Source organism: Nyctibius grandis, chromosome 17, assembly GCF_013368605.1.
Source record: "Nyctibius grandis isolate bNycGra1 chromosome 17, bNycGra1.pri, whole genome shotgun sequence".
In the NCBI taxonomy this organism is placed as follows: Eukaryota; Metazoa; Chordata; class Aves; order Nyctibiiformes; family Nyctibiidae; genus Nyctibius; species Nyctibius grandis.
Window position 1 is genome coordinate 1,984,229 of NC_090674.1, and position 26,829 is coordinate 2,011,057.

At 57.6% G+C, this 26,829-nt stretch overlaps 2 protein-coding genes across 2 annotated transcripts; both read right to left on the reverse strand.

Annotated features, from left to right (window-relative positions):
* Positions 1-2,351: 2,351 nt before the first annotated feature.
* On the reverse strand, positions 2,352-10,797 carry MFAP2 (microfibril associated protein 2). Its single transcript, XM_068415035.1, has 10 exons — positions 10,722-10,797; positions 9,402-9,479; positions 5,525-5,596; positions 4,202-4,288; positions 3,724-3,750; positions 3,551-3,637; positions 3,304-3,345; positions 2,951-3,038; positions 2,761-2,834; positions 2,352-2,489 (listed from the first exon to the last, which is right to left on the reverse strand). The coding sequence occupies exons 3-10, from the start codon at positions 5,559-5,561 to the stop codon at positions 2,386-2,388; spliced, it is 546 nt and encodes a 181-aa protein (XP_068271136.1). The 5' UTR covers positions 5,562-5,596; positions 9,402-9,479; positions 10,722-10,797; the 3' UTR covers positions 2,352-2,385.
* Positions 10,798-11,368: 571 nt separating this feature from the next.
* ATP13A2 (ATPase cation transporting 13A2) lies at positions 11,369-26,247 on the reverse strand. Its single transcript, XM_068415085.1, is given in 31 exon segments — positions 11,369-12,189; positions 12,378-12,550; positions 12,637-12,788; positions 13,020-13,243; positions 13,374-13,470; positions 14,011-14,163; positions 14,389-14,468; positions 15,041-15,151; positions 15,601-15,761; positions 17,133-17,257; positions 17,483-17,603; positions 17,951-18,107; positions 18,246-18,371; positions 18,534-18,740; positions 18,821-19,009; positions 19,127-19,173; positions 19,287-19,397; positions 20,316-20,483; positions 20,663-20,794; positions 20,891-20,957; positions 21,194-21,328; positions 21,746-21,815; positions 22,079-22,156; positions 22,628-22,707; positions 22,816-22,927; positions 23,048-23,106; positions 24,302-24,469; positions 24,709-24,798; positions 24,801-25,081; positions 25,084-25,194; positions 26,163-26,247. Coding segments are annotated over 31 exon segments (4,041 nt in total). The 3' UTR covers positions 11,369-12,018.
* Positions 26,248-26,829: the final 582 nt, after the last annotated feature.

Genomic DNA, 26,829 nt, shown 5'->3' on the forward strand with positions numbered 1-26,829 from the left:
ATTATTAGTAGTAAAAATAATAATAATTTAAATAAATGTATTATTATTACTATTATTACTATTACTATTATCATCACGGGGCTGGAGGAGGGTGATGGAGAAAACTCAACCCCGAACACACCCAGACTCTTTTCCATAGGTGAACTGGAATATATAAGACCTGCACCCTGCAAGCTACACCTTATATAAGAGGGAGACACCCTATAGAGCTGTAAATAAGGGAACTGCTCCCTATATGAGAACTGCTCCCTATATATGAGACCTACACCCTATATGAGAACTGCTCCCATATGAAAACTGCACCCTATGGGAGGCCTGTACCCTATATAAGAGAACTGCACCCTATATAAGCTACACGCTGTATGAGGACTCTGTGCTATAGAGACCCACACCCTATATGAGCTACATGCTATGTATGTAGGAGCACTGCACCCTATATGAGACCTGCTCCCTGTCTAAGAGAACTGCACCCTTTATAAGAACTTCTTCCTATATGAGACCTGCTCCCTATATAACTGCACCCTATATGAGAACTGCACCCTATATGATCTCTGCTCCCTATATGAGCCCTGCTCCCTATATAACTGCATCCTATATGAGACCTGCACCCTGTATATATGAGAACTGCACCCTATATGAGACCTACACCCTATATGTGAGAACTGCACCCTATATGAGCCACCACTATATAAGAAGAATGCATCCTATATGAGCTACATGCTATGTAAGAGGACTGACTACTATATAAAACTGCACCCTATATGAGCTACAGGCTATATAAGAAACCTGTATGCTCTGTAAGTGACCTACACACCCTATACACAAGAGCCCCACTGCACTGTTTCCTATAAGTGCCCCACAGAGACTCCCCAAGCTGGACCCCTAAAGCCCATGCTATTTCCTATAAGTGAACTAAACCCCAACCTCCACCCTCCTTTCTATAGGGGAACCCCAGCCCTAAACACCTCAGGCCCCTGGCAGAGACCCCCCCTCTGCCCTTTTCTATAGGGGAACCGAGCAGCACCCCACAACCAAACCCCAAAACACTCCGTATTTTCTATAGGAGACTCAGGAATTCACCCCAAACACCTATAGAGCACCTACAGAGCACGTGGTTTTCCATAGGAGTCGCCCCCTCCAAGCTGCATTATTTCCCCACCAACCGCCCCCAAATCAGACATTTCACAGCCCCAAAAACACCCCAAAAATCGTCACCTACAGCCCTTCCCCTTGTGCCCGGGGTTGGCCGGGAAGCGCTCAAATAATTGGAAAACCCCCTGAGATATCGGACAAACCCCCCCAAAAATTGGAAAACTCCCCCAAAATCAGACCTACCCCCCCAAAAATCAGAAAAGCCCCCCCAAAATTGGGAAATTCTCCCCTAAAATTGAAAAAAATCTCCCCAAAATCAAAAAACTCTCCCCAAAATCAGACCTACCCCACAAAAAATTCAGAAAAGCCCCCCCCAAAAATTAGAAAAGCCCCCCCAAAGTTGGAAAACTCTCCCCAAAATCAGACCTACCCCACAAAAAAATCAGAAAAGGCCCCCAAAATCAGACCTACTCCCCAAAAATATTGGAAAAGCCCCCCCAAAATTGGGAAAATCTCCCCTAAAATTGAAAAAAAATCTCCCCAAAATCTAAAAACTCTCCCCAAAATGAGACCTAACTCCACAAAAAAATCAGAAAATCCCCCCCAAAACTGGAAAACTCTCCCCAAAATCAGACCTATCCCCCCAAAAATCAGAAAAGGCCCCAAAAAATCAGACCTACTTCCCAAAAATATCGGAAAAGCCCCCCCAAAACTGGAAAAATCTCCCCAAGAATTGAAAAATTCTCCCCAAAATCAGACCTACCCCTGAAAAAATTTGAGAAGCCCCCCCCAAAATTGGGAAACTGTCCCCAAAATGAGACCTACACCCCCAAAAAATCAGAAAAGCCCCTCCCAAATCAGAAAAATCTCCCCAAGAATTGGAAAATTCTCCTCAAAATCAGACCTACCCCCCCAAAATCAGAAAAGTCCCCCCCAAAATTAGAAAACTCCCCCCAAAATCAGCTTTTTCCCCCCCAAAAAAACGAGTCGGGAGCCGCAGCGACCCTTACGCTTTATCTCTTGGACACTCTACGTAGAAAAAAAATGGGGTGGGGGGGGGCTCGCACCGCCCCCCCTTATACAATATAATAAAGAAAGTAATAAAAATAATCAACCCCCCCTTTTTATTAATTATTACGTGCATAAAAATGGACTTTTTTTTGTTTTCATGATGTTTTTTCATGCACGGTCTCGTTAGCACCACAGCGAGGAGCCGGAGGGGAGAAGATGGGGCGGGGGGGGGTGGGATCCTGATGAAGTTTTGGGGTGGGGGGGGTATGGGGTGGGGGGGGCTCAGCACCCGCCGCAGCTCCGGGCGCAGGATGCGCCCACGGTTTGGCAGAGCCCGCTGGTGGCCATGACCCCGCACTTGGAGAACTTGTCGCGGCAGAGATCGGCTGCGGGGATAAGGGAGAGGAGGAAAATGTGGGTGCAGGGAAAAAATTAGGGTGGGGGGGTAGAAAAAGGCGGGGGGGAAGGTGGGACCCCCCCCATGGGGACATTGTGATGCTACAACAGCTCAACCCCCCCAAACTGGGATCCCAGTTGGGCTCTTGGTTGCCCAGAGCAACTTTTTTTGGTTGCTGGGGGTTGCTGTCGCCATGATGGGGAAAGGGGTGACCCGGTGGGACCCCCCCCAATTTTAGGGTGCCCCCCCCCCCCCATTACCTCGCAGCAGCTCTTCGTGGGCGCACACGGTGCGGACGCAGATCTCCTTGTTGATCACGTAAACGCGACGGAGGCTGGAGGGGAGGGGGAGAAATCAGATTGGAGGGGGGTTAATGTAAAAGCAGAAGGGGTCCCCAAATTTTTTTGGGGTGGGGGGGGTTTCAGGGAAGCTTTCCCCCCCCCTGCTCGCCTGTAGAAGCAGATCTCATTCAGGCACTGCTTGCAGGGCTTGTGCACGGAGTAGAGCCTGGTGCAGGGGTACTGCTCCTCCCGGCAGTCTGCGAGGGGAGAAAATACAGCTGGGGGGGGCTGCAAAATCATCGGGGGGGGCTGAAAAATCATTGGGGGGGCTGGAAAATCATCGTGGGGGATGCAGGCCTGACGCCACGGGGATGGGCTGAGCACCCACTCATTCTTTCCCCTCCATCCCCACCCCTAATTTTTACCCCCCCGAGTGCGGCGGCACTTCCTCACCCCAGCTGGGGTAAAAGGGGGGTGAATCCCCCCCCCGTCTCCAGGGAATGAGGTGGGGGGGTCACTCACCGAGGGGTCCTGGCTCCGTGGGTTCGGTCTCGGGGGCAGCAGCTGTGGGGGGGGAAGAGTGAAATAAGGGGGGGGACACAGCAAATAGGGCTGGAGCAAAGTCATCCCCTGGGTTGTAGGGCTGGAGCATCCCGCTGGCACCCACAAAGCAGCTCCCGTGGGGGCACAATGGGGCGAAGGGTGCAGGGGAAGGATGGGGACCCCCAAATTTTGGGGTGGGGAGTGGGGTGGGGGTGTTGCCACCCACCTGGGGTCGGGGCCGGCACGATCTCCTGCTGGGATTGCTGCTGGGACTGGTACCGAAACTGCTCCTCGGGGGCCCGGGGGGTCACATCTGCGAGGAGAGAGCGAGTACACCCCAAAAACCTGGGGGGTTCCCCCCCCCTCCGTACCCCAGCACCCCACAGGGGAACCACTTACCGTGATAGTCGTAGTAATCCTGAATTTCTGCGGGGAATAAAACAGAAAAGAGAGGCTGAGGAGGGAGGGGGTGAAGTGTAGGGGAGGAAACACACCCCATCGGGGGGGGGAAACACACCCCATTGGGGCCATGAGCTCCCCGAAATTTTACAGCTGGTTTGAGCGATGGGAAAACACCCTCCAGCCCCCCCAGGAATGAACCTGGGCATCATCCCACGAGGGGTTTGGGGTTGTTTTTTAAGTTTAATAAAAGATTAGTAATTAATTGGCAGTGGGAGGAAGGGGAAAGGAGGGGCACGTGTATGGGGGGGAGATGGGGAGGTGTCAGGGGAGGGTGGGAATTCAAGGGGTGGGAGAAAAGGGTTGGGGTGAAGAGGTGTCGGAGTGTGTTTGGGCAGAGAAAGTCCAAAAAGAAAGGAAAAATATGGGGGGGGGGGAAAGGTGGGGGGGAGCATTTCCCAGTTTGGGGTGCTCTAACCTGATTGCTGGTCATACTGGGAATATTGTACGGGCTCGGGGTAGGTGATGCCTTCAAACCTGCTGTACTGGCCCTGGACCAGGAGCGCTGCTGGTGGGGGGAGGAGAAGCGTCATGGGGGGGGTCCCTGCTCTGCCTCCACAGCGTCCCCCAAACACCGTCCTCACGTCGCCGGGGAAGAGGAGGCGGGGGGCGGGGGGGGGGGCGCTCACCGCCGCCGCGGGGTTCCCACGTTATGGGGATGATCCAGGGTGACCCCGATGTCGTGCAGCACCCGGGTCCCAGCACCCTGCCCAGCCCACCCCAGCGATGCTCCTGACACCCCGGGGTGGGGAACCAGGGACACCCCCTGCATCCCTCGCAGACACCCCAGGGAGCTCCTCCAGGGGAGAGCAAATGGGGTGTAAAGGGCACGAGCTGATGTGATGACGCAGGCAGGGTGCTGGGGGGGGCAGGATTAGGTCACCCCCCAGCCCTGGGATGCTCCACGATGCCCCATGGACCATCCATGCACCCACGGACCATCCATGAACACACGGACCATCCATGCACCCACGGAGCACCCAACCCATGGACCATCTGTGCACCCATGGACCATCCATGAACCCACGGAGCTCCCAACCCATGGACCATCCGTGCACCCATGGACCATCCATGAATCCATGGACCATCCGTGCACCCATGGACCATCCATGAATCCATGGACCATCTGTGCACCCATAGACCATCCGTGCACCCACGGACCATCCCTGAACCCACGGAGCACCCAAGGGTGCTGCACGAAGCAGCACCCACGAGCGAGACGTTGCCAGGAACGATGCCGGGATGGGATTCATCCCGTCTGCCCGCTGCCCCCCACGCTGCCCCCCTCTTCCCCGGGGCTCCTTCGGCCTCGCCTGCTCCGTGGGCTCCATCTGCTCCCCAGCCTTCATGCCCAGCTGGTTTCACCCAACGTTTTCCTGGCTCCGGGCTCCCGGGGCTGTCACCTCCCTCTTCCTTCCCATCCCGCCTTTGCGGGGTTACAAATAGGATTTTTCTGGCTATCAGGACCTGAAGTGCCTATTTTGTGCCACCTCATGGTGCCACCTCGATGTCCCCAAAGCAGGAGGGACTCACTTGGTGCCAAACCCCCGCACCCTCCAACCTAGAGACAGCCCCAGCCTGAACACGAGCCTGCGCTGGCGTTTTGGGCTAATTTTGGGGTATAACAGGCGATGAGGTGATGCTTGCCGGCACCCAAGCATCATTGGGGGCTGTTGGCCGGCTCCTGGGGTTTAAGGGGGTGTCACTTTTCCTTGGGGACCCCTGGGGAGGGGACACTCACCTGGCAGACCCAGCAAGAAGAGCCCCAGCGCTCTCATCCTGACGGCAGCGATGGAGGAGCAGCCGGAGGAGCCTGGATGGGGCAGAGGGAAACACCGAGGGGTTAACGGGGTGGGACACAGACCCCCAAACCCCTCGGGTCCCCATCCCCTACAGCAGCCCCTCTCTGTCCCCCCCCAGGCGTGACACCCCACATATCTCTGTCCCAGCTTCCCCTCGCCAGGCGCTGGCTCCAAATAACAAAAAACCCTAAAAAATAAAGAAACCTCCCCAAAAAAATGGCAGGCTGGGCTTCCTGACCACGCTCCCCGGGGACCCGCGAGGGACAAGCCCCGAAATACCCCGTGGGGATGAGAAATGCCGGGATGGCTGAATCACCGCCATGGGGGGGGACAGCTGGACCCCCCCTTGGTGACACCAGACCCCCCGAGATGGAGGTTTGGGGGCTCCTCTCTTGGGGTTTTCAGCCCATTTCCTTGGCCAAGGGCTTGTTTTGGGGGTCAGGGGATGCTGGGTATCCCCTAAATCCCCCGAGACAGGGAGATTTGGGGAGGGAAAAGCCTTTTTGAAGAACGATCCGGCACTGGGGTTTGGCAGCGATTTGCACGTCGAGCTTTTCCCGGCAAGGAGACGGGCCAAGGGCGGCGGGGACACCAGGCCAAGCTCCGGGGGGGGAATTGAGGGGCAAAAAAAGAGAGTTTCTCCCAAAAAACTCACTCAAAACCCAACCACGTGCGTGTGGGTGTCGGGGATAAAGCCAGGGGAACCCCTCCTGGCACCTCCAGCTCTGCTGCCGGAGTGGGGAAGCTGAGGCATGGGTGGAGATAAGCTGAACCCACAGGTACCTCGCCCCTGCTGAGGGGCACCAAGGTGCTGCATCGTCTGGAGACCACCACCACTATAGCGTAACGCCCTCCGGGGGCTACATCCACAGGCCACCAAAGCGAGGCATCTTCTAGGGACCACGTCCTGCACCGCCACCAAAGCGTAGCACCTTCTAGAGACCATGTCATCGAGATCACCAAAGGGCAGAACCTTCTAGTGTCCACGTCCTGCACCATCACCATGTTGTTGCACCTTCTAGCCACCATGTCCTGCACCATCACCAAGCGTAGCACCTTCTAGAGACCATGTCCTCAAGATCACCAAAGCGTAGCACCTTCTAGTGTCCACATCCTGCACCATCACCATGGTGTTGTGCCTTCTAGCCACCCTGTCCTGCCCCATCACCACGCGTAGCAACTTCTACTGACCACATCCTGCACCATCACCGTAGTGTTGCATCTTCTAGGGACCATGTCCTGCCTCATCACCAAAGCATAGCACCTCCTAGAGACCATGTCATCAAGATCACCAAAGCGTAGTACCTTCTAGTGTCCACGTCCTGCACCATCACCATGGTGTTGCACCTTCTAGACACCATGTCCTGCACCATCACCAAAGCATAGCAGCTTCTAAGGACCATCTCCTGCACCATCACCAAAGTACAGCACCTTCTAGTGACCACATTATGAGCCATCACCACCACGTTGCACCTTCTAGCTACTATTCCTCAAGATCACCAAAGCATTAACACCTTCTAAGGACCATCTTCTGCACCGTCACCAAAGCATAGCACCTTCTAGGGACCACGTCCTGCACCATCACCATAGTGTTGCACCTTCTAAAGACCATGTCCTGCACCATCACCAAAATATAACACCTTTGAGGGACCACATCCTGCACCATCACCAAAGCATAGCACCTTCTAGCCACCATGTCCTCAAGATCACCAAAGCGTAGCACCTTCTAGTGACCACATCCTCAAGATCACCAACGTATTGCATCTTCTAGCAATCACGCCCTTGCACCACCACCATAATTGCACCTTCTAGGCACCACATCCTCCTCCATCTTCAGGCTCGCAGGTACTGGAGATGTTGACAACTGACTTCCAGACCTTTCCCAGCTTTGGGAAAACCCGAAAGTTGGTCCCCACCTGAGCTGGGATCAGACAACCAAGCTTGGCCAACAGTCAAGAGTTGGGTGGTCCCAAACGAAGCACCCAGCAGCACCCCATCACCACCCCATGGCTGCACCTTGGTGGGATACAGGTCCCTGCAAGCCCCATCTGCTTCCCACGGCAAAGGAAGCCCCAGACCCGGGTTCAACCGAGGCTAAACGTGTCCTGGGATAAAAGGGATTGGGAGGGGATGAGCGGGATCAACGTGTGGCTCGGGGCTCCGGGAGGCTTTATCTCCCAGACCTTGGGCTTGGGAGAGCAGCTGGGTCCTGGTCAGGACAGGCCTGCTAAGGGGGACCAGGGGGGGTCGGGGTGCCCTTGAGGTGGCACCCTCAGACGCCCATCCCGACCTTTGCCGGTTCCCCAGATGCCGGGATCCCGCGGGGTGCCAGCACCAACGACCTGCGGCCCCAAATCACCCTGACCTGGCGCCCGTGGCCCACCGGGGACAGCTCGGGGCAAGGCTGCGGGGCAGACGGTCGCCCATCTCTGGAGGCATCATGCGCCGTCCTCCCATCGCTCCAGCGGTCCCAACCACACGGCCAGACAGCAAGGGGTGAACCCCCCCTGCCAGCCCCTTTTTTACCCCAAAACAAGGCTTCTCTCGAGGTCGAATCTCCCCTGAATTTCCCCCAAACACAAAGATCTTGGCCTGAGCTCGCACGGTTTGGCCGGGGAACGGGGACAGGCGGGTCACGTCCTCCCCGGACGGCGACGCCAACGTCTTCTCCTCGCCACGGAGGACACCGGAGCGCCCGTCGCCACCTCCAACCCCAACCCGGAGCGACGCCGAGGGCCACCGCGACACCTTCCTTCAACCCAAGAGGGGACAGGGCCACCACCACCCTCCTCCTCCTCTTCTCCTACCACCAAACCCACCCGCCGAAACGCCAGGGAAGGACCCGGGGTGCCCCTTCGCCGTCACCCCCAAAGCTCCTCTCGCCAGCTCCGTGCAGGGGTCCGGCCACTCCAACCGCGCCAGATGTTTTTGCAACTGCACATCTGGGAACAATCAAGCCCCAAGCAAGAACACCACAGTCTCTCCCTTTCATTCTCCCAAACCCCACCTTCCCCCAGCCTTTTCCCCCCTCCCCCAGCTTTTTTTTCCCTTTTTTTTCCCTTTTTTTTTTTCTAAGCTCAGTTGCCAGAGAGTGCGAGAACAAAGGGAATATGAAAGGCTTCAAATTTGGCTTTTTGGCCTGAGACCAAAGGTTTTTTAAAAAAAAAACCCTCCTTTCCCCCCCATCCCACATCGCATTTTCATTCGGGTCCCCCCTCTAAGGGGTGGAAAATAAATAGAAATATTAAAAGAGCCTTTTTTTTTTTTTACAGTCTCTTTCCAGGATGGAAAAAAAAAAGATATACGTCTTCCTCGAGGCGTTTTGGGGTATTTTTAGACTTTGGGAAGTGGTTAAAAAAATCTACTTATAGCAGCTGTCAGGCTGGAAAGATGGGGGGTCCCCTCACAGCACCCCAAAAATAAGGTGGGTTTTCTTTTTCTGGGATTAAAAAAGTTTGCAAAGAGCTTTTGAGAGGTCGCCTGCTGCGCCCCAGGGAGTTTTTGGGGTGATTTTGTAAAGCCCTAAGGATGGGGTTCAGCCTTAAAAGTGGGGTTCAGCCCCAGAAATGGGGTTCAGCCCCCCAAAAATGGGGTTCAGCCCCATCCTGTGCTGCTGGAGGGGGGTCCCCAGCATCCCTGCCTGGGGGATGAAGGTGGGGGGGGGTCTCTGTACCCTGGTCCTTACCGCTCTGGGTGTCAGTGCTGCTCCTGCCCTTGCCCACCGCCTTGGTCTCTTCTTTCTCTCCGCTTTTCCCCCAAAAAAAACTTTGAAATGAGACTTTAAAAAAAAAAAAACCCAACTTCTCACACTCCTACCTCCAACATGGGGGCTCCGCTGGGTCCTAATGCCACACCTGGGCCGGCCCCTTCCTCCTCCTCCCAACTTGCTGCCTGCTGGGGAGACAAAAATAATAATAATAATTAATAATAATAATAAAAAAAATCAATACGTGCATATTGATGTAGTGGTTGTGGGTTTTTTTTCCCATCCGGATGGATTTTAAATCGTAAAAGCAAAGAAAAAGGAGGATTTTGAGCACGTCGCCGCGGTTCAGGCTGGGTTTTGTGCTGCCGGAGGGTGAGATGAAAAGGCTCATGTCAGGGCGTTGCTCTCTGATCTCAGATAAACCCCTAAAATTTGGGATTCTGCGATCCTAATCATCCCTCCTCACTCCAAGCTTGGCCTCAGCGCTTGCTCTGACCCCCCCCACTCCAAGCAGCGAGGATGCTGCAACCCCCTGCGCAGATTTAAACCTTTACCCCAGGGTTGAGGGGGAATAAAAATAATAAATCCCCTTTTTTCCCACCCTGGCTGAGGATGCCGGAGCAGATCTGGCAGTGCTGACCGTGGGGCCCTCTTTTCCCTGTCTTGCTGGCAGCTTTCTGGAGGACACGGGGATGCTGCATCCCTGGGATGCTCCCCTAAAACCCCCCGAGCCCGGCAGTGACACCAAGTCTGGCGCTGGGGGATAAAAACCTGCACATTTTAAGCACTTTCAAAAGCAGGAATGGAGCAAACGGAGGATGCTCGAGGGCTGGGATGGAGGGAGAAACTCTCCGGAGGCAGCAATGGGATGGGTATGAGCAACGGGTGGAGATTTTTGACATCGTTGTGCTGGGGTATGAGGGTTTCTGGAGCCAGGATGGGGTCTGACTGCTTTAAAAATGAGGAGAAAACACACTAGCAGACAAGGAGGAGAAGCAGAGGGGTTTTTAAGGTGCTCCCATCTCATCTCAAGCCTGTTTTTTCCAGTCTGAGGCTGGATAAAAGCATCCAAACACAATAGCTGCTCCCATAAAGCTTCTGCCTGCCCTGAAATCCAGCATCATCCTTGTCCCCAGCCCTGTTAACCTCTCCCTAAGGGCAGCAGCTGCCTGTTAATAATTAACCAGACTTTGCAAAACCCACTCCTGAGGCCAGGAACACCCTGCAAAACCCAGCCAAGAAAAACACCCCGGGGTGTGGGGAGGGAAAAAAGGGGTGCAAACCTCACCCCTGGGTGCCTTTTGCTTTTCAAACAGCCAAGTGCAGGCAAAAATCTCCGAGGGTTTTGTGTGTGTGTGTGATTTTTTTTTAAGCTCTGAAGCCTGGTTTAATAACTGGAGCCTTGGCTGGGATTTCAGGAAACCTCTTACCTCTGCTTGTGCCTCATTTCCTGATCTAATCCCCAGCTCCCGGAGGGCAGAGAGGCGCCGCTGGCGCTCGCAGGGGTTTTCGACTTCTCCACGCAGGCGAGTCCCTGCAAGAACCAGCCTTGGATCCAAGAGCCAGGCTCGGAGGTGGCCAAAAAAAACCCTGCCAGAGCATCCCCCCCTCGCCGGGGATCAGCCCTTCACCTTTTGGGATGCGGCATCTCCATCTACTGGCTTTTCCTCCGTCGAAGGAGTGAGGTTTCGCAGTCTTGGCGAGGACACTCGAGGTTTTTTTCCAGCAATTATTATTATTTTCTAGGAAATTCCAGCTGGAAACAGGCTCAGGGGTTATTTATTTACTCGCTGATGCTCGGCCTGGGCTGCTGAAATCCCAGCGGTGCCGTTCCCTGGGTTCGCTCTCTGCTTTCGAGCATCGAGGAGAGCATCTTCCAGCGCAGATGGAGAACGAGGTGACCCTAAAACCTCTTTCACCCGCCCTCCCCTTACTCCACCTGATACTCACCCACGCCGTCCTGCCCCAAGCAGTCCATCCACGCCAGGCAGCACAAGCAAGAGGTCATGAAAATAGTGTTAATTTATTAATTAGACAACGCTCACGACACCACCGGGGACCGAAAGCGGTACGTCATTCTCCCGACTGCACTTACACCTCGACGCGCTGGAGTGGAGCTAAAAAATAAAGAGATTTGGGGTTTTTTGGGGTGTTTTTTAATGCTACAAAGGTCCCATCCGAAAGCAGAAGTGCTCTGTGGGAGCATCATGGTCCCTGGGCGTCGGGGATGGAGCAGCATCCTTAGCGAGCCGGGGCCGGGGCGGTTTGTAAACAGTTCCTACACATCTAGAGGGGTCGCAGGGGAAGGTGGAGGGTTTTTTTTTTCACAGTGAGCAAAGATGTGAGGCTGGGGTGGGTGCCCTCGCCATGAGAAGATCAGGGACCCTCTTCTAGGTGATGTTGACCAGCCAGGAGAGGAAAATGGACACAGCATCCCCCTGTGAAACGGTACCAGTGCCCAGCGTGGGGAGATGGGTCCAAGGCCAGCACGGGAGCAGGAGAGATGCTGGAGGAAGAGCAGAGCTGGACCATTTCTCCTCTTCTTCTGGATCCTCTCCCCCCCGAGTTTGCTTCTCCACCATCTCCTCCTCTCGGCCCCGGCTGTGGGATCGGTGGATTCCCAGCAGCAATGCCGAGGGTCTCCCCATGCATCCCTCCACTCCCCAGGATAAATAAATAAACGGCAGCGCCCACGGGCAGCCGGGCAGGAGGGAAGCCCCCCGCCTGCTATCTCACGGCGATGGACATCTTGGGCGTAGCGAAGAGCGATTCGTTAAGGGGTGGCCAGGATGGCTCCTGCTGGCTCAGCTCCTTCTCCAGCCTCTTGAAAAGCTTCTTGGACGCTTTCTTCCGGCGCAGTTTGCGGAGGCAGCTGAGCAAGCCGTGGTCTAGGGCGGTCTGCAGCAAAAACGGGGTGGAGAAGGGGTGTTGGGGAGGCTACAGACCCCGGGGAGAGGGCAGAGCCGGTGCCAAGGAAGCCCTGCTCCCTCCGTGCCCATGGCTCCAGGAAAAGGGGTTGCTCGGACAGACCCAAAAGGACAACGCGTGTCCCTTGTGTCCCCAACTGCCACCCTGGGCTGACCCACCTCCAGCACGAAGGCGGCGAAGAAGTTGAGCACGGCGACCCCCAGCAGCAGCAGCTTGAAATTCAAGTCGTCGATGGCCTGCAGCTTCAGTAGGGTTTTGGGGAAGCCCAGCGGGTAGAGGGTCAGCCAGATCATGAGGCCGAAGAGGAGGATGAGGACTACCAAGAAGAGCACTAAGGGCAAGAAGGAAGAGGGTTGAGTAGGAGGAGGAGGAAGGTTTGATGTCTCCCTTCATCCACGTGGCCAGCACCCTCCTCACCGTTGGTGTAGAGCGGCTCCCGGAACGGGTACCCCTTGGACATGGCGACGGCCAGGATGAGGTACTGGAAGCCCGTGACACAGAAGAGCACCGTGTTCTCGTAGTTGGGCAGGTTTTGGGGAGCTGTCACCGTGCTGTTCAGCGGCACGTACCTGAGCCAGGCAGGGGAGAAGGCAGAGGGTCAGATGAAGTGAGGCATGGAGAAGGTCTAAACATCAACCCCTTGCTCTCCATGAGCACACAGGAGTTGTTCGCTGCAAGGTGGCTGGACGCGTCCTTGATGCCAGCCAATGTTGGCCAAAACCAAGGACAAGCACCTGGGCTTTGTTGCAATCCTCCGTGCTGTTCCCATCACCCAACCTGCCCACAGCAGGGTCCCTTACCAGCTCTGCGAGACGGTGATGAAGTAGCTGAGGACTTGCACGGTGATGAGCAAAGTTGTCTGGAGGAGCAGGCTGCCCAGCACCAGGACGCTGATCAAGGTCCCTTGGGGACGCTCCAATCCCAGCTCCTGGGCAGGACCGGTGCGACCCATCAGCACGGCCACGGTGGTGGTGATGATCAGGTCAAAGAAGAGGAACTGGAAGTCGCTCAGGTTGGTGTTGATCTGGGAAGGAGAAACCACCTGCTCTCAGTTGGGGGGGCTAGGAAAGGTCACGGGTTAAAACCCAGCGGTGACAAGGTGACCCAAGGGCACCCCTGAGCATCGCAGGCATTCGGGCAACCGTGGGACTCACCGTGTAGAGCAGGAGGACGGACACAAACTGCACCAGGCTGTACAGGGCCATGTACTTAAAGACGCCGAAGGAGGTGACCAGTGAGCACCTGCCCTCCCTGTGGAGAGACAGAGGGGACTCACCCGCCAGCCACAGAATCACACAATCAGTGAGGTTGGAAGAGCCCTCTGGGATCATCGAGTCCAACCATGGCCCTGACACCACCATGGCAACTAGACCAGGGCACTAAGTGCCATGGCCAGGCTTTTCTTAAACCCCTCCACAGATGGTGACTCCACCACCTCCCTGGGCAGCCCCTTCCAATGGCTAATGACCCTTGCTGAGAAGAAATGCTTCCTGATGGCCAACCTGAACCTCCCCTGGCAAAGCTTGAGGCTGTGTCCTCTTGTCCTATCGCTGGTTGCCTGGGAGAAGAGGCCGACTCCCACCCGCTACAACCTCCCTTCAGGTAGTTGCAGACTGCACTAAGGTCACCTCTGAGCCTCCTCTTCTCCAGGCTAAACACCCCCAGCTCCCTCAGCCGTTCCCCGGAGGTCACGACACCCTCTCCGTGAGTTGTCCCAAAGAGGGGACAGGGGTACTCATAAGACCCCCCCACCCTGTTTTTATCCCCACCACGTGGCTCCCGGCAGCTCACCGGATGACGGCCGGCACGCACTCGATGTTGGCCAGGCGGGAGGTGAACGGCGAGGCCACCGACGCCTCCGCCTCCGACAGCGAGATGCCCACGTCGGCTGCCTTCAGTGCCCCGCAGTCGTTGGCGCCGTCCCCGCACATCCCCACGCAGTAGCTGCGGCGAGAAGGGAGACGATATTTCAACGATGGGATGAGGGGGAAAAACCCTGCGGTCTTCAAGGTTGCACCCCCGAATTTAGGAGAACTCCACATCTGGGAGAGGGCAGGATGCCATTTCGCAGCTGCCAACCGCTCTGGCACACAAGAGATGTCTCCGGGCAGGGGACTAACCCCCTTTGTCCTCCTCTGTCCCCCATCCTGTGGGGCTGGAGGGGCTTACTTGAGCTCTTGCAGGCTGCACACCAGCTGAGTCTTCTGGTCCGGCGACATGCGGGCGAACACAGTGGCTCGGATGAGGATCTGCAGAGAGGGGAAGGTTCCGTGTTCGTGTCTCCCAGGGATTTTGAGCTTTTATTTTGAGCTTTGCCAGCTCAGCAGGGCAGAGGGGAAAAAAAACCCCAAAACCCTCATAGAACCATAGAATGGTTTGGGTTGGAAGGGACCTTAAAGACCATCTCGTTCCAACCCCCTGCCACGGGCAGGGACACCTTCCACCAGACCAGGTTGCTCCAAGCCCCATCCAACCTGGCCTTGAACACTGCCAGGGAGGGGGCAGCCACAGCTTCTCTGGGCAACCTGGGCCAGGGTCTCACCACCCTCACAGCAAAGAATTTCTTCCTAAGATCTCATCTCAATCTCCCCTCTTTCAGTTTAAAACCGTTCCCCCTCGTCCTGTCACTCCATGTCCTTGTAAAAAGCCCCTCTCCAGCTTTCCTGTAGCCCCTTCAGGGACTGGAAGGTGCTAGAAGGTCTCCCTGGAGCCTTCTCTTCTCCAGGCTGAACAGCCCCAGCTCAGGGTACTTTGTTTTGGAGCTCTGAGGCTGCAGCACGAGGTCGACCTCGCCAGAGGATCCCCCCGCCGTGGGACTCACCCTGGGCAGCAGGTCGGGGAAGTGCTCTTGCAGCACGGCGAAGGACCGGCCGTTCAGCGCCAAGTGGTAGGGCTGTGCCTGGAGGACGCAGCCGTCGCGCCGGTGTGGATCCTGCCAAGGACAACAACTCCTTTTTCTCTGCAGCGGGGCTCCGACTCGCGCTCGAACCCCTGCCCACGCTCTGAACCCACATCCTCAACCCGTGCGGCGCAGGGGGTGAAGCAGCTTCTCTTAAGCCTCCGTTTCACGCACATAAATGATGGTATTTTGGATAAAAAGCTCGTGTGACCAAGCGCTTCACGCCAAGCCCGGAGCAGGACCTGAGCAGCGCGGTGCTGGCTGCACCCGACGAGGGTGTTTGGAGCATCAGCTCCAGCCTGACGTGCTCCCAGGGCCAAACAGGAGCAGGTTGTCTTCTCCTAAAGGAGGCATTTAATAAGGGGCAGAATCACACCCCTAATTGCCTCTAAGGGTAACGACGCTGGGAAAAAAGAGTCCCTCAAGGTGACCGGCAGTTTGGGCTTTACAAACCCCCCCCAAAACGTGGCCTCGGGGCTCACCTCTGGCTGCTCTTCGCCCTGGGAGTGCTCGGCGAGGATGAATTTGAGGGCGGCGGGTTTGTGGTGGCCGGGCGGGGAGGCGTTGGCGAAGATCACCCGCTCTTTCGGCTCCACCATGCGGCAGCTCTTGGCCATGTTCACGGCCGTCAGCATGTTGTCTCCTGGAAGAAAAAGAGGCAGCGAGGATGAATAATGGAGAGACAGGGCCTGGCACGGCTGCAAGTCAAGAATCAGAGTCACAGACTGGTTTGGGTTGGAGGGACCTTAAAGACCATCCAGTTCCAACCCCCCTGCCACAGGCAGGGACACCTTCCACCAGACCAGGTTGCTCCAAGCCCCATCCAACCTGGCCTTGAACACTGCCAGGGAGGGGGCAGCCACAGCTGCTCTGGGCAACCTGGGCCAGGGTCTCACCACTCTCACAGCAAAGAATTTCTTCCTCAGATCTCATCTCAGTCTCCCCTCTTGCAGTTTAAAACCGTCCCCCCTCGTCCTGTCACTCCATGCCCTTGTAAAAAGCCCCTCTCCAGCTTTTCTGTAGCCCCTTCAGGTGCTGGAAGGTGCTAGAAGGTCTCCCCGGAGCCTTCTCTTCTCCAGGCTGAACAGCCCCAGCTCGCTCAGCCTGTCTCCACAGCAGAGGGGCTCCAGCCTTCTGAGCATCTCCGTGGCCTCCTCTGGACTCACTCCAACAGCTCCGTGTCCTTCTTCTGTTGGGGCCCCAGAGCTGGACGCAGCACTGCAGGGGGGGTCTCACGAGAGCGGAGCAGAGGGGCAGAATCCCCTCCCTCGCCCTGCTGGCCACGCTGCTGGGGATGCAGCCCAGGACACCGTTGGCTTTCTGGGCTGCAAGCGCACGTTGCCGGCTCATGGTGAGCTTCTCGTCACCCATCACCCCAAGTCCTTCTCCTCAGGGCTGCTCTCAACCCATTCTCCGCCCAGCCTGCATTTGTGCTTGGGATTGCCCTGACCCACGTGCAGGACCTTGCACTTGGCCTTGTTGAGCTTCGTGTGGTTCTCACATCCCACCTCTCAAGCATGTCCAGGTCCCTCTGGATGACATCCCTTCCCTCCAGCGTGTCACCGCACCACACAGCTCGGTGCCGTCCCCAAACTTGCTGAGCGTGCACTCAATCCCACAAGAAGAGCAGCTCAAATCTGCTGCATCCCCCTCTCCCACCCCCCACAGCCACGCTGGGGGTCCCTTTGCTTCCCCATGTTTTGGAGGTGAGCTCCAAAATCTCCTTTCTGCCCTACCCCAAAGAAAGGCAGCAGCTCCGCACCTCTGCTGCCCTCACCAAGAAGCAGCCTGCACCCCTCCAACCCTGCCAGCCGCCAGCCCACCGGCAAGGTGACACAAACAAGTAGCAGGGATGCACAAAAACAGGGGCCAAGAGTCCTCGCCGTGCCTCCCGGCTGCTTCAGGCCACCGATTTCTGGTGGAGAAACCCTCCACCCCCTGCACAACGTCAAGGGTTGTCCATGTTCCACCTCTCCCCCGAGCCCGGCGTCCCCGTCCCCCCGCGCAGGGTCACCTGTCACCATGACGGGGCGGATGTTGGCGTTCCTCAGGAGGTGAATCACGGGCGCAGACTCTGGCTTGAGGACATTTTTCATGACGAGGAACCCCAGGAAGGTCAGGCTGCTCTCCGCAGAGTCCCTGGTGGGATACAACGAGCTGTTCAATGGGGCTTGGAGCAACCTGAGTGGAAGGTGTCCCTGCCCGTGGCAGGGGGGTTGGAATGAGATGGTCTTTAAGGTCCCTTCCAACCCAAACCAGTCTATGATTCTATGATTAATTCCTTGCAGGCTGCAGGGCAGCAAAGCATCCCATGAAATGATTGGAGTGAACATTTAAATGGCGAAAAAAGTTGTCGGCACCAACCTCTGGAGCTGCAGGGCTTCCTCGAAGGTCGTCACCGTGCTCAGGGGTTTGCAAGCCAGACCCAAGACCCGGAAACCATCCGTGGTGTAGTGACGCAGCATCTGGGAGAAATCCACGGGCACTGCCAGCCCCGAGGAGAAAAGCAAGGTCAGAACAAGCCCTGAATGAACCTGGGCTGCGCAGAGCTGGCGAGGGGAGCTGGGGCTCCACCTCCCCGAGGACTGAAGGGCTCTGGATGCTTATCCAGACTGCAACCCTCTTCCCTGTCTTCTGGCTCCTATTTTCTTCCCCCCGGCCCATGAGGTTGGAGCTAATCCAGACCAAAGCCTCTGGAAACTGCCCTGCAGCATCACCGAGGGCAACTCCCTGTGGGGGTGGGCTGCAGAGATGCAGACAGATGGTGGAGCAGCAGGACCGGCCGCTTCGTGGCTGGGAAGTGGCAGTGAACCACCGCTCCCCAGCACGTACCAGTTTCCTTCCGGCAAAGGCTGGCCACCATCTCCGGCGCGCCCTTGGTGTAGACGTGAGCTGAGGCTTCACCAGGCAGCTTCACCAAGACGCTCATCCTCTGCAAGGAGGAGGAGAAGGGGAAACGCTGGAGGATCCCCAGGGGTGACTGGTGCTTCTGCGGAGGAGAGGGAGCAGTGTCAGGGACTCCTCTGGGAGGTACAACCTCTCCAGGGGCTGTGAAGGGCAACGGCCCCTTGGGGGTGCAGCCCCAGTGACTTGGGGAACCTGAGCCACTCTGGTCTGCAGGACCTACCCTGTCTCGTGGCTGTTCTTCCTCGGGTGGAGGTTTCATCACAGCCAAGACCTTCGTCCCAAACTGCTGGAAGGTGGGCAGCTCACCTTCCTCCTCCTCCTCCTCCTCTTCCATCATCTCCAGGTGCTGAAACCAAGGCAGATGCCGAGATGGCAAAGCCCTGCCTTGCAAGCCCCAAGCCCCATCCACCCCATGGCTGGTTTTAAACACCCCCTTCTCCTGGCAGAGCAAGATGTGGGTCGTCTCCCTCTTTTATCGACACGCAACTTCACCCACGGCTCGTCTTACCCAGCCGGTGGACTCCACCATCTTGAGGTCCACGGGGTCCCCAATGGGCTGTGCATGCAGCAGTGACACGGTGTGACAGGCAGCCAGGGAGTAGAGCAAGGGACCGGCGGGCAGGCGGCGGGGCTCGTGGACGATGGGCATGAAGTGGTTGTTCTCCAGCGGGACCACTCCCCAGACATCCAGACCTTCCTCTGTCAGGGTTCCCGTCTGCAGGGACAGCGTGGTGGGCCCAGGCCAGCCCCCCTCGAGCTGGAAACCGTGGTCCCACGGCGCTGCCCAAGACCCACCTTGTCGAAGCAAACCAGGCGGATCTTCCCGCAGAGGTTGATCCGGGGAGGGCTGATGCAGAAGATGCCCTTTTTCTTCAGCCTGTTCTGGGCGTAGATGGTGCCCACCGTCATGGCAGCCGGGAGAGCCGGAGGCACGATGACGGTGACGAGGTCAAGGGCACGGATGATGATTTGCCCCACGGGGACCTGGCAGGTGAGGAGGAAGAGGGGCATCGTGATAGCTCTCACCCATCTCCACCCACATCAGCTGATGGTCCCAGCACCAGCCTGAGCATGAGGATTCACCAGCTCCTGCCACCCTACCTGGTTTTTCACCAAGATGAGGATGCTGTACAGAGTGCCGACAAAAGCTGCGTGGCAGGGAGAACGGGCTCGGTTACAAAGCAAAGCAGGTGAAGGGTGGGTTCAACCATTTAAGAGGAGTCTGGCTGCTCCCAGCCAGGCCTCCACGCTCGAGACGTACCCAGGATGGCGAGGAACAGGACGAACTTCACAGCATCCTTGTAGAACTTGAAGCTCACGGGTTTGGGGTAGAGGATGGAGCTGATGAGATCCCCTTTGGCCGTGCAGAACCCTGTGGGAGAGGGACAGCAGGTAAGCACGTGCAAAGGCACCGCTCTGAGGGATGGGGCTTAATTCTGGTTTTCATAGAACCACAGACTGGTTTGGGTTGGAGGGACCTTAAAGACCATCCAGTTCCAACCCCTGCCACGGGCAGGGACACCTTCCACCAGACTAGGTTGCTCCAAGCCCCATCCAACCTGGCCTTGAACACTGCCAGGGAGGGGGCAGCCACAGCTTCTCTGGGCAACCTGGGCCAGGGTCTCACCACCCTCACAGTCAAGAATTTCTTCCTCATATCTCATCTCAATCTCCCCTCTTGCAGTTTAAAATCGTCCCCCCTCATCCTGTCACTCCATGTCCTTGTAAAAAGTCCCTCTCCCGCTTTCCTGTAGCCCCTTCAGGTACTGGAAGGTGCTAGAAGGTCTCCCCGGAGCCTTCTCTTCTCCAGGCTGAACAGCCCCAGCTCTCTCAGCCTGTCTCCACAGCAGAGGTGCTCCAGCCCTCGGAGCATCTCCGTGGCCTCCTCTGGACTCGCTCCAACAGCTCCGTGTCCTTCTTCTGTTGGGGCCCCAGAGCTGGACGCAGCACTGCAGGGGGGGTCTCACGAGAGCGGAGCAGAGGGGCAGAATCCCCTCCCTCGCCCTGCTGGCCACGCTGCTGGGGATGCAGCCCAGGACACCGTTGGCTTTCTGGGCTGCCAGCGCACGTTGCCAGCTCATGTTGAGCTTCTTGTCACCCATCACCCCCAAGTCCTTCTCCTCAGGGCTGCTCTCAATCCATTCTCCTCCCAGCCTGGATTTGTGCTTGGGATTGCCCCGACCCACGTGCAGGACGTGTTGAACCTTGTTGAACTTCATGGGGTTTGCACAGGCCCAACTCTCCAGCCTGTCCAGGTCCCTCTGGATGCCATCCCCATCAACGCTGTTACCTGTGCGGGTCACCACGGCCAGCACTTCTCTGCCCACGTAGGACTTGGCTTGGATGACCTGCGTCCCGCAGAACAGGGTGTGCCGTCGGTGCTCCTCGGGGGAATAGACCATGCTGGCTGCCTGGCTGCTGGCCGGGAGAGGGGTCTTCATCACTGGCACGCTCTCCCCTGCGGTGAGGAACATCACGGAGGGAGGTTTATCACCATGGGGGGGTCAGGATCCAAGCAGCCTGCGTGGGAAGGGGCTGCAGTAGGGCCACCGAGAGACGAGGCTTGTCCTTTTGCCCAAAGCCCCCAGGGATAGCCGGGGCACAGGGGTGCAGCCCGCTGGATGCCGGGGCTCTCACCCGTCAGCATGCTCTCGTTGACCATGCACTCGCCCGTCAGCAGCGCGGCGTCGCACGGGACCAGCATCCCGTCCGCGGGGAGGCTGATGCAATCGCCTGGCACCAGCTCTGCAGAGCTCACCACCACCTCCTCTGGAAAAAAAAAGCGTGGCCGTGCTCGGGTACGTTCACCCTGGCACCGTCCCGAAGAGCTTCGTGCTCGGAGCACACCACAGGCACCACGCTCACCTCCGCCGGGGCGGCAGATTCGGACGCTGACTGACATCTTGGCCATGTTTTGCAGCGTGGTGCTTTGCTGCAAGGGAAGGAGCAGTCAGCAGCTCGAAAAGCCCAGCAAAGCGCCCGTAAAACAGGTCTCGAAGGCTCAGGACCACAGATGGAGGACAAGGAAACCTGCCCTGCTGTTGGAGTAGGGGTTGTCCTCACCCAGCTGGGCTCAGAGGGAGGCCAGCACCAGCACAGAGGTGAAACAGCATCAGAAAATGGGCTGTTGCACTAGAGCTGCTTGTCCCAAGTAAGCCCACCACCAACCTTCCTCGTCTCGTAGAGGGACAGCCCCAAGGAGATGGTGGAGATGAGGAAGATGCAGGCGGCGTAGTAGTAATAGGCGTCACAGACCCACAGCACGATGCTGAACACTTGGAAGATGTAGAAGGGGTTGAGCACCTGGAAGGGAACAAGGAGAGAGAGCAGGTTTTGGGGTGGGGGAAGAGCTTCCTTGAGACCTCCAGGCTCCTTGAGGAACAACTGCTTACGCAGAGGAGAAGCTGTCCCTTCCCTGGGGCTGGGGATGAACTAGGTGACTTCTTACAAACCCTCCGTCCTCCCCGGCTTCGCTCTACGGTCAGGACTCCCGAGGATGCTCAGCCACCTCTGAAACTATCTGGGGATCCTCCTGGCTGAGCTAAGAGGCAGGATGGGTCCTGCTCTGCCTTCTCTCTGCCCAAGATGTCTCCCCTAAAGTCCTCTCTCCCTGCCAGCGAGGAAGGGCCCGTAAAGCACTTGTGGTGAGGGACATGGAGCAGGGGAAGGATCTGGCCTGGGCCAACTCGGAGTTTCGAAGCACGGCCTGTAGATGCACACCTCCTCCACCAACAGCCTCGCGTAGGACTTGACTGGCACCTCGATGAGGTTCGGTCCATAGATCTTCCTTCTGCAAAGGGGAGAGAAAAAGCAAGGGAGAAGCAAATGCATGTGAGGGAAAAGCTACATCTCCAACCCAAGGGACCCTCACGCTGCCCAGACCTCCATGGGAGCCTGGTTACATGGAGAAGCCAACCCAGGGCAACCCAGCCCACCTACTGTCCTCTGTTTTGAGGTCTGAATGGAAGAAAAGCCATGCTCCAGGATTTGCTGGCCCCTGGAGAAGCCTTGTCTGGGCTCCCCGGGTGTCCCACAAAGCTGGTAGATCCCTACCTGGTGCTGTGGTCTTGCTGGTCCAGCCCAGCCTGGGAGAGGTGGAGATCTGCGCAGGTCCAGCCTTCATCCAAGACGCTGGCAAGCCCGAGGGGAACGAGAAATGGAGAAACAGAGACAAAATCAGCAGGAGCCCGGCTCAGCGGAACAAACACCACGTCCAAGTCCTCGGTGACAAAAAAAAAACCCCTTTGGGAAAGGGAGAGCATCTTGTTCCTCAGCCTTTGGAGCGGGAACAAAAGGGACACAGTTCGGAGAGCTCGGGAGGGACCAGCCAGCACGGGGCAGCTGCCAAACTGCTTCACCCCGTTCCCTCTGCCCACAAAGATGGGCAACATCAACAGCTCGGTGCGGGGAGGGGCAGCGCGGCTTTCCCCGACCCAACGCCCTGGGGATGGTCTCCAAAGGCTTTGCAGCATGGAGAAAAGCTCCAGCATGGTTATGTGACTTCCATCCAGGTCAGGATCATTTTGGGGAGGGGCTGAGGGGCCAAGGAGAGCAGAGGAGAGATGATGAGAGGTGGCCGTGGTGGGGGGGATAGAGAAATACCTGACTTTGCAGTACGCCTGCCGCTGCTCGACCCAGACGTAGCGCATGCCCTCGAAGAGGTAGTACCGCAAGATGTTCTTCTGAGCAGAGCGGGATGGAAAGAACCAAGGTGTTGGTGGGACAGGAGAGCAGCTCACGGCACGGGAGGGGATTCACAGGGTGGAGGTGGGGAGGGTCGCTAGCGTTACCTCTTCTTTCTCATGGAGCCGGATGGTGTCCCGGCTCTCCTCCTCGTCCGACACGCCGATGGCAATGCTGGTTCTCCGGTCCTCCAGCCTGGTCCCGGGGTGATGCTGCAGGCTGCTCAGGGTGGCAAACCAAGGGGCAATCCCTCCCCATCCACCAGCCCCCTCCCTTGAAGCCAAAAGCCCACATGAGCCCCTGCCTGCCGGCGTCGGGGGGGACGTCAGCCCGGCTCACCTGCCCTCGCCCAGCGTCTCCGTGCGCACGCGGGTGGTGAAGCACTGTCCGAACCGGTCCTGTGACACAGGCAGGGTGTGAGCAGAGGGGAACGGGGAGCTCCCTGTGTGTCGCCCCTTCAAATGGGGACAGCGGTGCTGCCCTGCACAGGAACCACGGGCAGGGAGTCCCCGGCCACCTGGCTGGGACTCGGGGACAGCAAAGAGAACTGCAAAGCCAGGCTGGCTGCTACGGAAGGGGAAAGCGCAAGATTATTCCAGGAATAATCATTATTCTGGGGACAGCACATCACAGAATCCCAGAGTGGTTAAGGGTTGGAAGGCACCTCTGGAGATCATCCAGCCCAACCCCTGCCCAAGCAGGGTCACCCACAGCACGTTGCACAGGGTCGTGTCCAGGCGGGGTTTGAATATCTCCAGAGAAGGAGACTCCCCACCCTCCCTGGGCAGCCTGTGCCAGGGCTCTGGCACCCTCACAGTGAAGAAGTTTTTCCTCATATTCAGATGGAACTTCCCATGTTTCAGTTTGTGCCCGTTGCCCCTTGTCCTGTCACTGGGCACCACTGAGAAGAGTCTGTCCCCATCCCCTTGACACCCCCTCAAGGTATTTGTAAGCATTGATAAGATCCCCCCTCAGTCTGCTCTTCTCCAGCTGAACAGCCCCAGCTCCCTCAGCCTCTCCTCTAGCAGAGATCATAGAATTGTTTGGGTTGGAAAGGACCTTTAAGATCATCAAGTCCAACCATTAACCTCACACTACGAAGTCCACCACTAAACCAAATGCTCCAGTCCTCTGATCATCAACCAGATGCTCCAGACCAGATGCTCCAGTCCTCTGACCATCTCCGTACCCCTCCGCTGGACTCTCCAGTAGTTCCTTGTCTTTCTTGAACTGGGGAGCCCAGAACTGTACACAGTTACTCCAGGTGTGGCCTCACCAGGGCAGTGTAGAGGGGGAGGAGAACCTCCCTCGACCTGCTGGCCCCACTCTTCCTCACGCACCCCAGGACACCACTGGCCTTCCTGGCCCCAAGGACACATTGCTGGCTCATGGGGAACTTGGTGTCCACCAGAACCCCCAGGTCCTTCTCTGCAGAGCTGCTCTCCAGCATTGCTTGATGAAAGGAGATGTCAAACATAGTTAGGGAGGGGAGGGTGACGAGCAGCAAGGAACAAGCCCAAGGCCCTCCTGGGAAACCGGTGGCAGAACCCAACCCCAGACCCTTGGGTCCCCTGGGCCCCTCAGGGGACTTACTCTGATGATGACCCAGTCGGCCTGGCCGAGGGCGCAGGGTTTGCACTTCGCCTGCACCTCCAGGCTTGGTTTCCAGTGGAAGAGGATGAGGAGCAGCCCTGCCGTCAGCACGGAGCAAGCGTGGCACAGGGCCACCCGCCACGTCTTGGTCTGGTAGCCTGTGACCTCCTGGAAGAAAGGAGGTCACTTTTATGGGGATGCTTATTCATTAAATCAAGCGAAATCATAATTATCAAGCATTTAAGCCTAAATTAATAACAGCCCTAAGCCTCCTGGTGGGATTTAACACCAGGCAGGTGACACCCAAGTAGCTTTGGGGCTCGTGCCGGTGTTGCAGATGACAGGTGGTTTTTGTGCCAACCCTTCCCTTCATGCCCTCCTCCCCGCGGCCAAGCCCTCGCACCTACCATGGGGGATTTATCGGCGCCTCGCTGCAGCGTCCCGTACGCCGGCTGTTGGTTCCCCAGCAGCCTGCTGCTGTCTGCGGAGTCAAAGAATGGGATAAAAAATAAAATATAAAGGCGAGCTGATCCAAGGGGTTATTGAGGAGATGCCACGGTGATGGGCTCCCGGCTGCAGCGATGACACAGCCCCGGATCAGTCCCAGAAGGTGGCTGGGCTCGGTGTCCCCTCCGCCATGCAGAGCTGCTCAGGGCCACCTCGGCCACGCAGGGGGATGCTGCGGGCACGGGGCACCCCGGCGCTGCCCCGTCACCCTCCCGCGGCACGTGACGGTCACGCAAACGATGCCAAAGGAGCCCGGGGAGAAAAGCTGGCACAAACCCAGCGGCTTAGCGGCCGGGGGAAGGGAGCGGGGCTGGTGCAGAGCCAGGGCAAGCACCAGCAGGGCTCTCCCAGCCCCTTGGCACGCTTGTCTGCTCCTTGTGTTTTCCCTTGTGTTTTTGTTGGCCACAAAATTTGCTTTTTTCCCAGTTTTAACGATGCCCAGCACCACTCAGCACCCCCAATTCCCACCGCTCTCCGCTGCACCCCAATGCCCAGCCTGGGAGATGGAGATCATTGGAATCATCCCGGGTGGGATTTTAATCATCACCCTTCGTCCCAGGAAGCTGAACCCACTTATCCCCTAAATCCACGCCGGATTACAAGCCGCGGCGTCCCAACTCCAGGCTCTTAAGGCAGCAGCAGGGAGAGAACACGTGGCACAAACACAAACCCAGGCGTTAGTTCCCACCCTTGGAACAGGCAGAAAAACTTCCTGGCTGGGTCGGGTTCAGGTTTCCAGGAGGGCACCCAGAGCTGCTTAACGATTTACATGCCGGGTGGGAGCCCGTGTGCAGGGAAAAACACCCCGGCTGCGTTCCTGCCGCTCCCCGCTCCGACCCCAAACCTCATCTGCAGGTGACAAAAGCAATTAATGAAAACCATCCCCTCGTTTTAACGATCACCAGGGTCAGGAGCTCCATCTCGCGGGTAGCCAGCTCCCAAAAACCAGCGACGCTCCAAGCGATGAGTTTTGGGATGGGGAAGCAGGGGACGAGCCCAAGGGATGGTTTATCACAACAAAAGCCCTCCCAGGAGCCCAACCGAACGGCTGCGAGGAGGGGAGAGGTCAGATCTCCCCACTGCCACCGCCAAACCCTGCGAAACGCGTCGATTCCAGGTGAAAGGAGGAGCGTGTGCGGAACAAAGGGGGTGCCTCGTGCCAAGGCTTTTCCCCAGCGCTGCCTGCAGGGTTTGCGGGAGGGCGAAAAGTCTCCAAACAACCTGAAAACACCCCAATTTGCTTCCAGCCCCTCCCCGATCCAGCCTGGTGAGCGAGGAGCGCAGCCCACCTCTCCGCCCCAACTTTGCCATGAGCAACAACAAAACCATCGCGACTTTCCTCGCCCTTTCCTACGAGCAGCAAAGCTTTTGGAGGAGCACACGAGCATGGCCACAACCGCCTCCGTCCCGCGGAGCTGCGGCTCTTTGCACAACCCCATCCCCGTCCCTTTTCTCACCTCCCGCTCCCATAACCACAGCGAGCCCGAAAAGGGCTCTCGCCTCCACCCACCGCGCCTCAGCCCGCCGGTTGCACGAGCGGAGCCGTCCCCGGTTGGGTTGGGATGGGTACGGCCGTCATCACCACCTGCCCGCCGGCGGACGACGTGTCCGGGAAGCATCCGGCGCCGGCGGACGGGAGGGCAGAGCTCCGCGAAGCTGCGTGACCAGTTCCGACGGCGGCGGCCACACCTGCGCCGGCAAACACGGCACGGGGGCACCCGCTCGTCCCTCCTCCAGCTCCCCAAGCTGGGGGGGTTTTACCCCCAAGCTCATCTGGAGAGCCCTGGGGAAGAGATTTGTTCCTCTCTCCGCTGCTGAAGGCGGGTAACAGCCAGGAGAGGCTGCAAACACGGGGAGGGGGCAGCGATGCGCCGGCCCGGCTTGCCAAGGGAAGAGGGGAGCCATGATAGGACAAGAGGACACAGCCTCAAGCTTCGCCAGGGGAGGTTCAGGTTGGACATCAGGAAGCATTTCTTCTCAGCAAGGGTCATTAGCCATTGTAAGGGGCTGCCCAGGGAGGT

Excerpts from the sequence above, each read along its gene's own strand:
- MFAP2 (XM_068415035.1), bottom strand. The coding sequence starts at position 5,561 with ATGAGAGCGCTGGGGCTCTTCTTGCTGGGTCTGCCAG. Across the intron at positions 4,289-5,524 it reads CTTCTTGCTGGGTCTGCCAG|CGCTCCTGGTCCAGGGCCAG; the intron begins GTGAGTGTCCCC and ends CCCCACCAGCAG. Across the intron at positions 2,490-2,760 it reads CCACGAAGAGCTGCTGCGAG|CCGATCTCTGCCGCGACAAG; the intron begins GTAATGGGGGGG and ends TTATCCCCGCAG.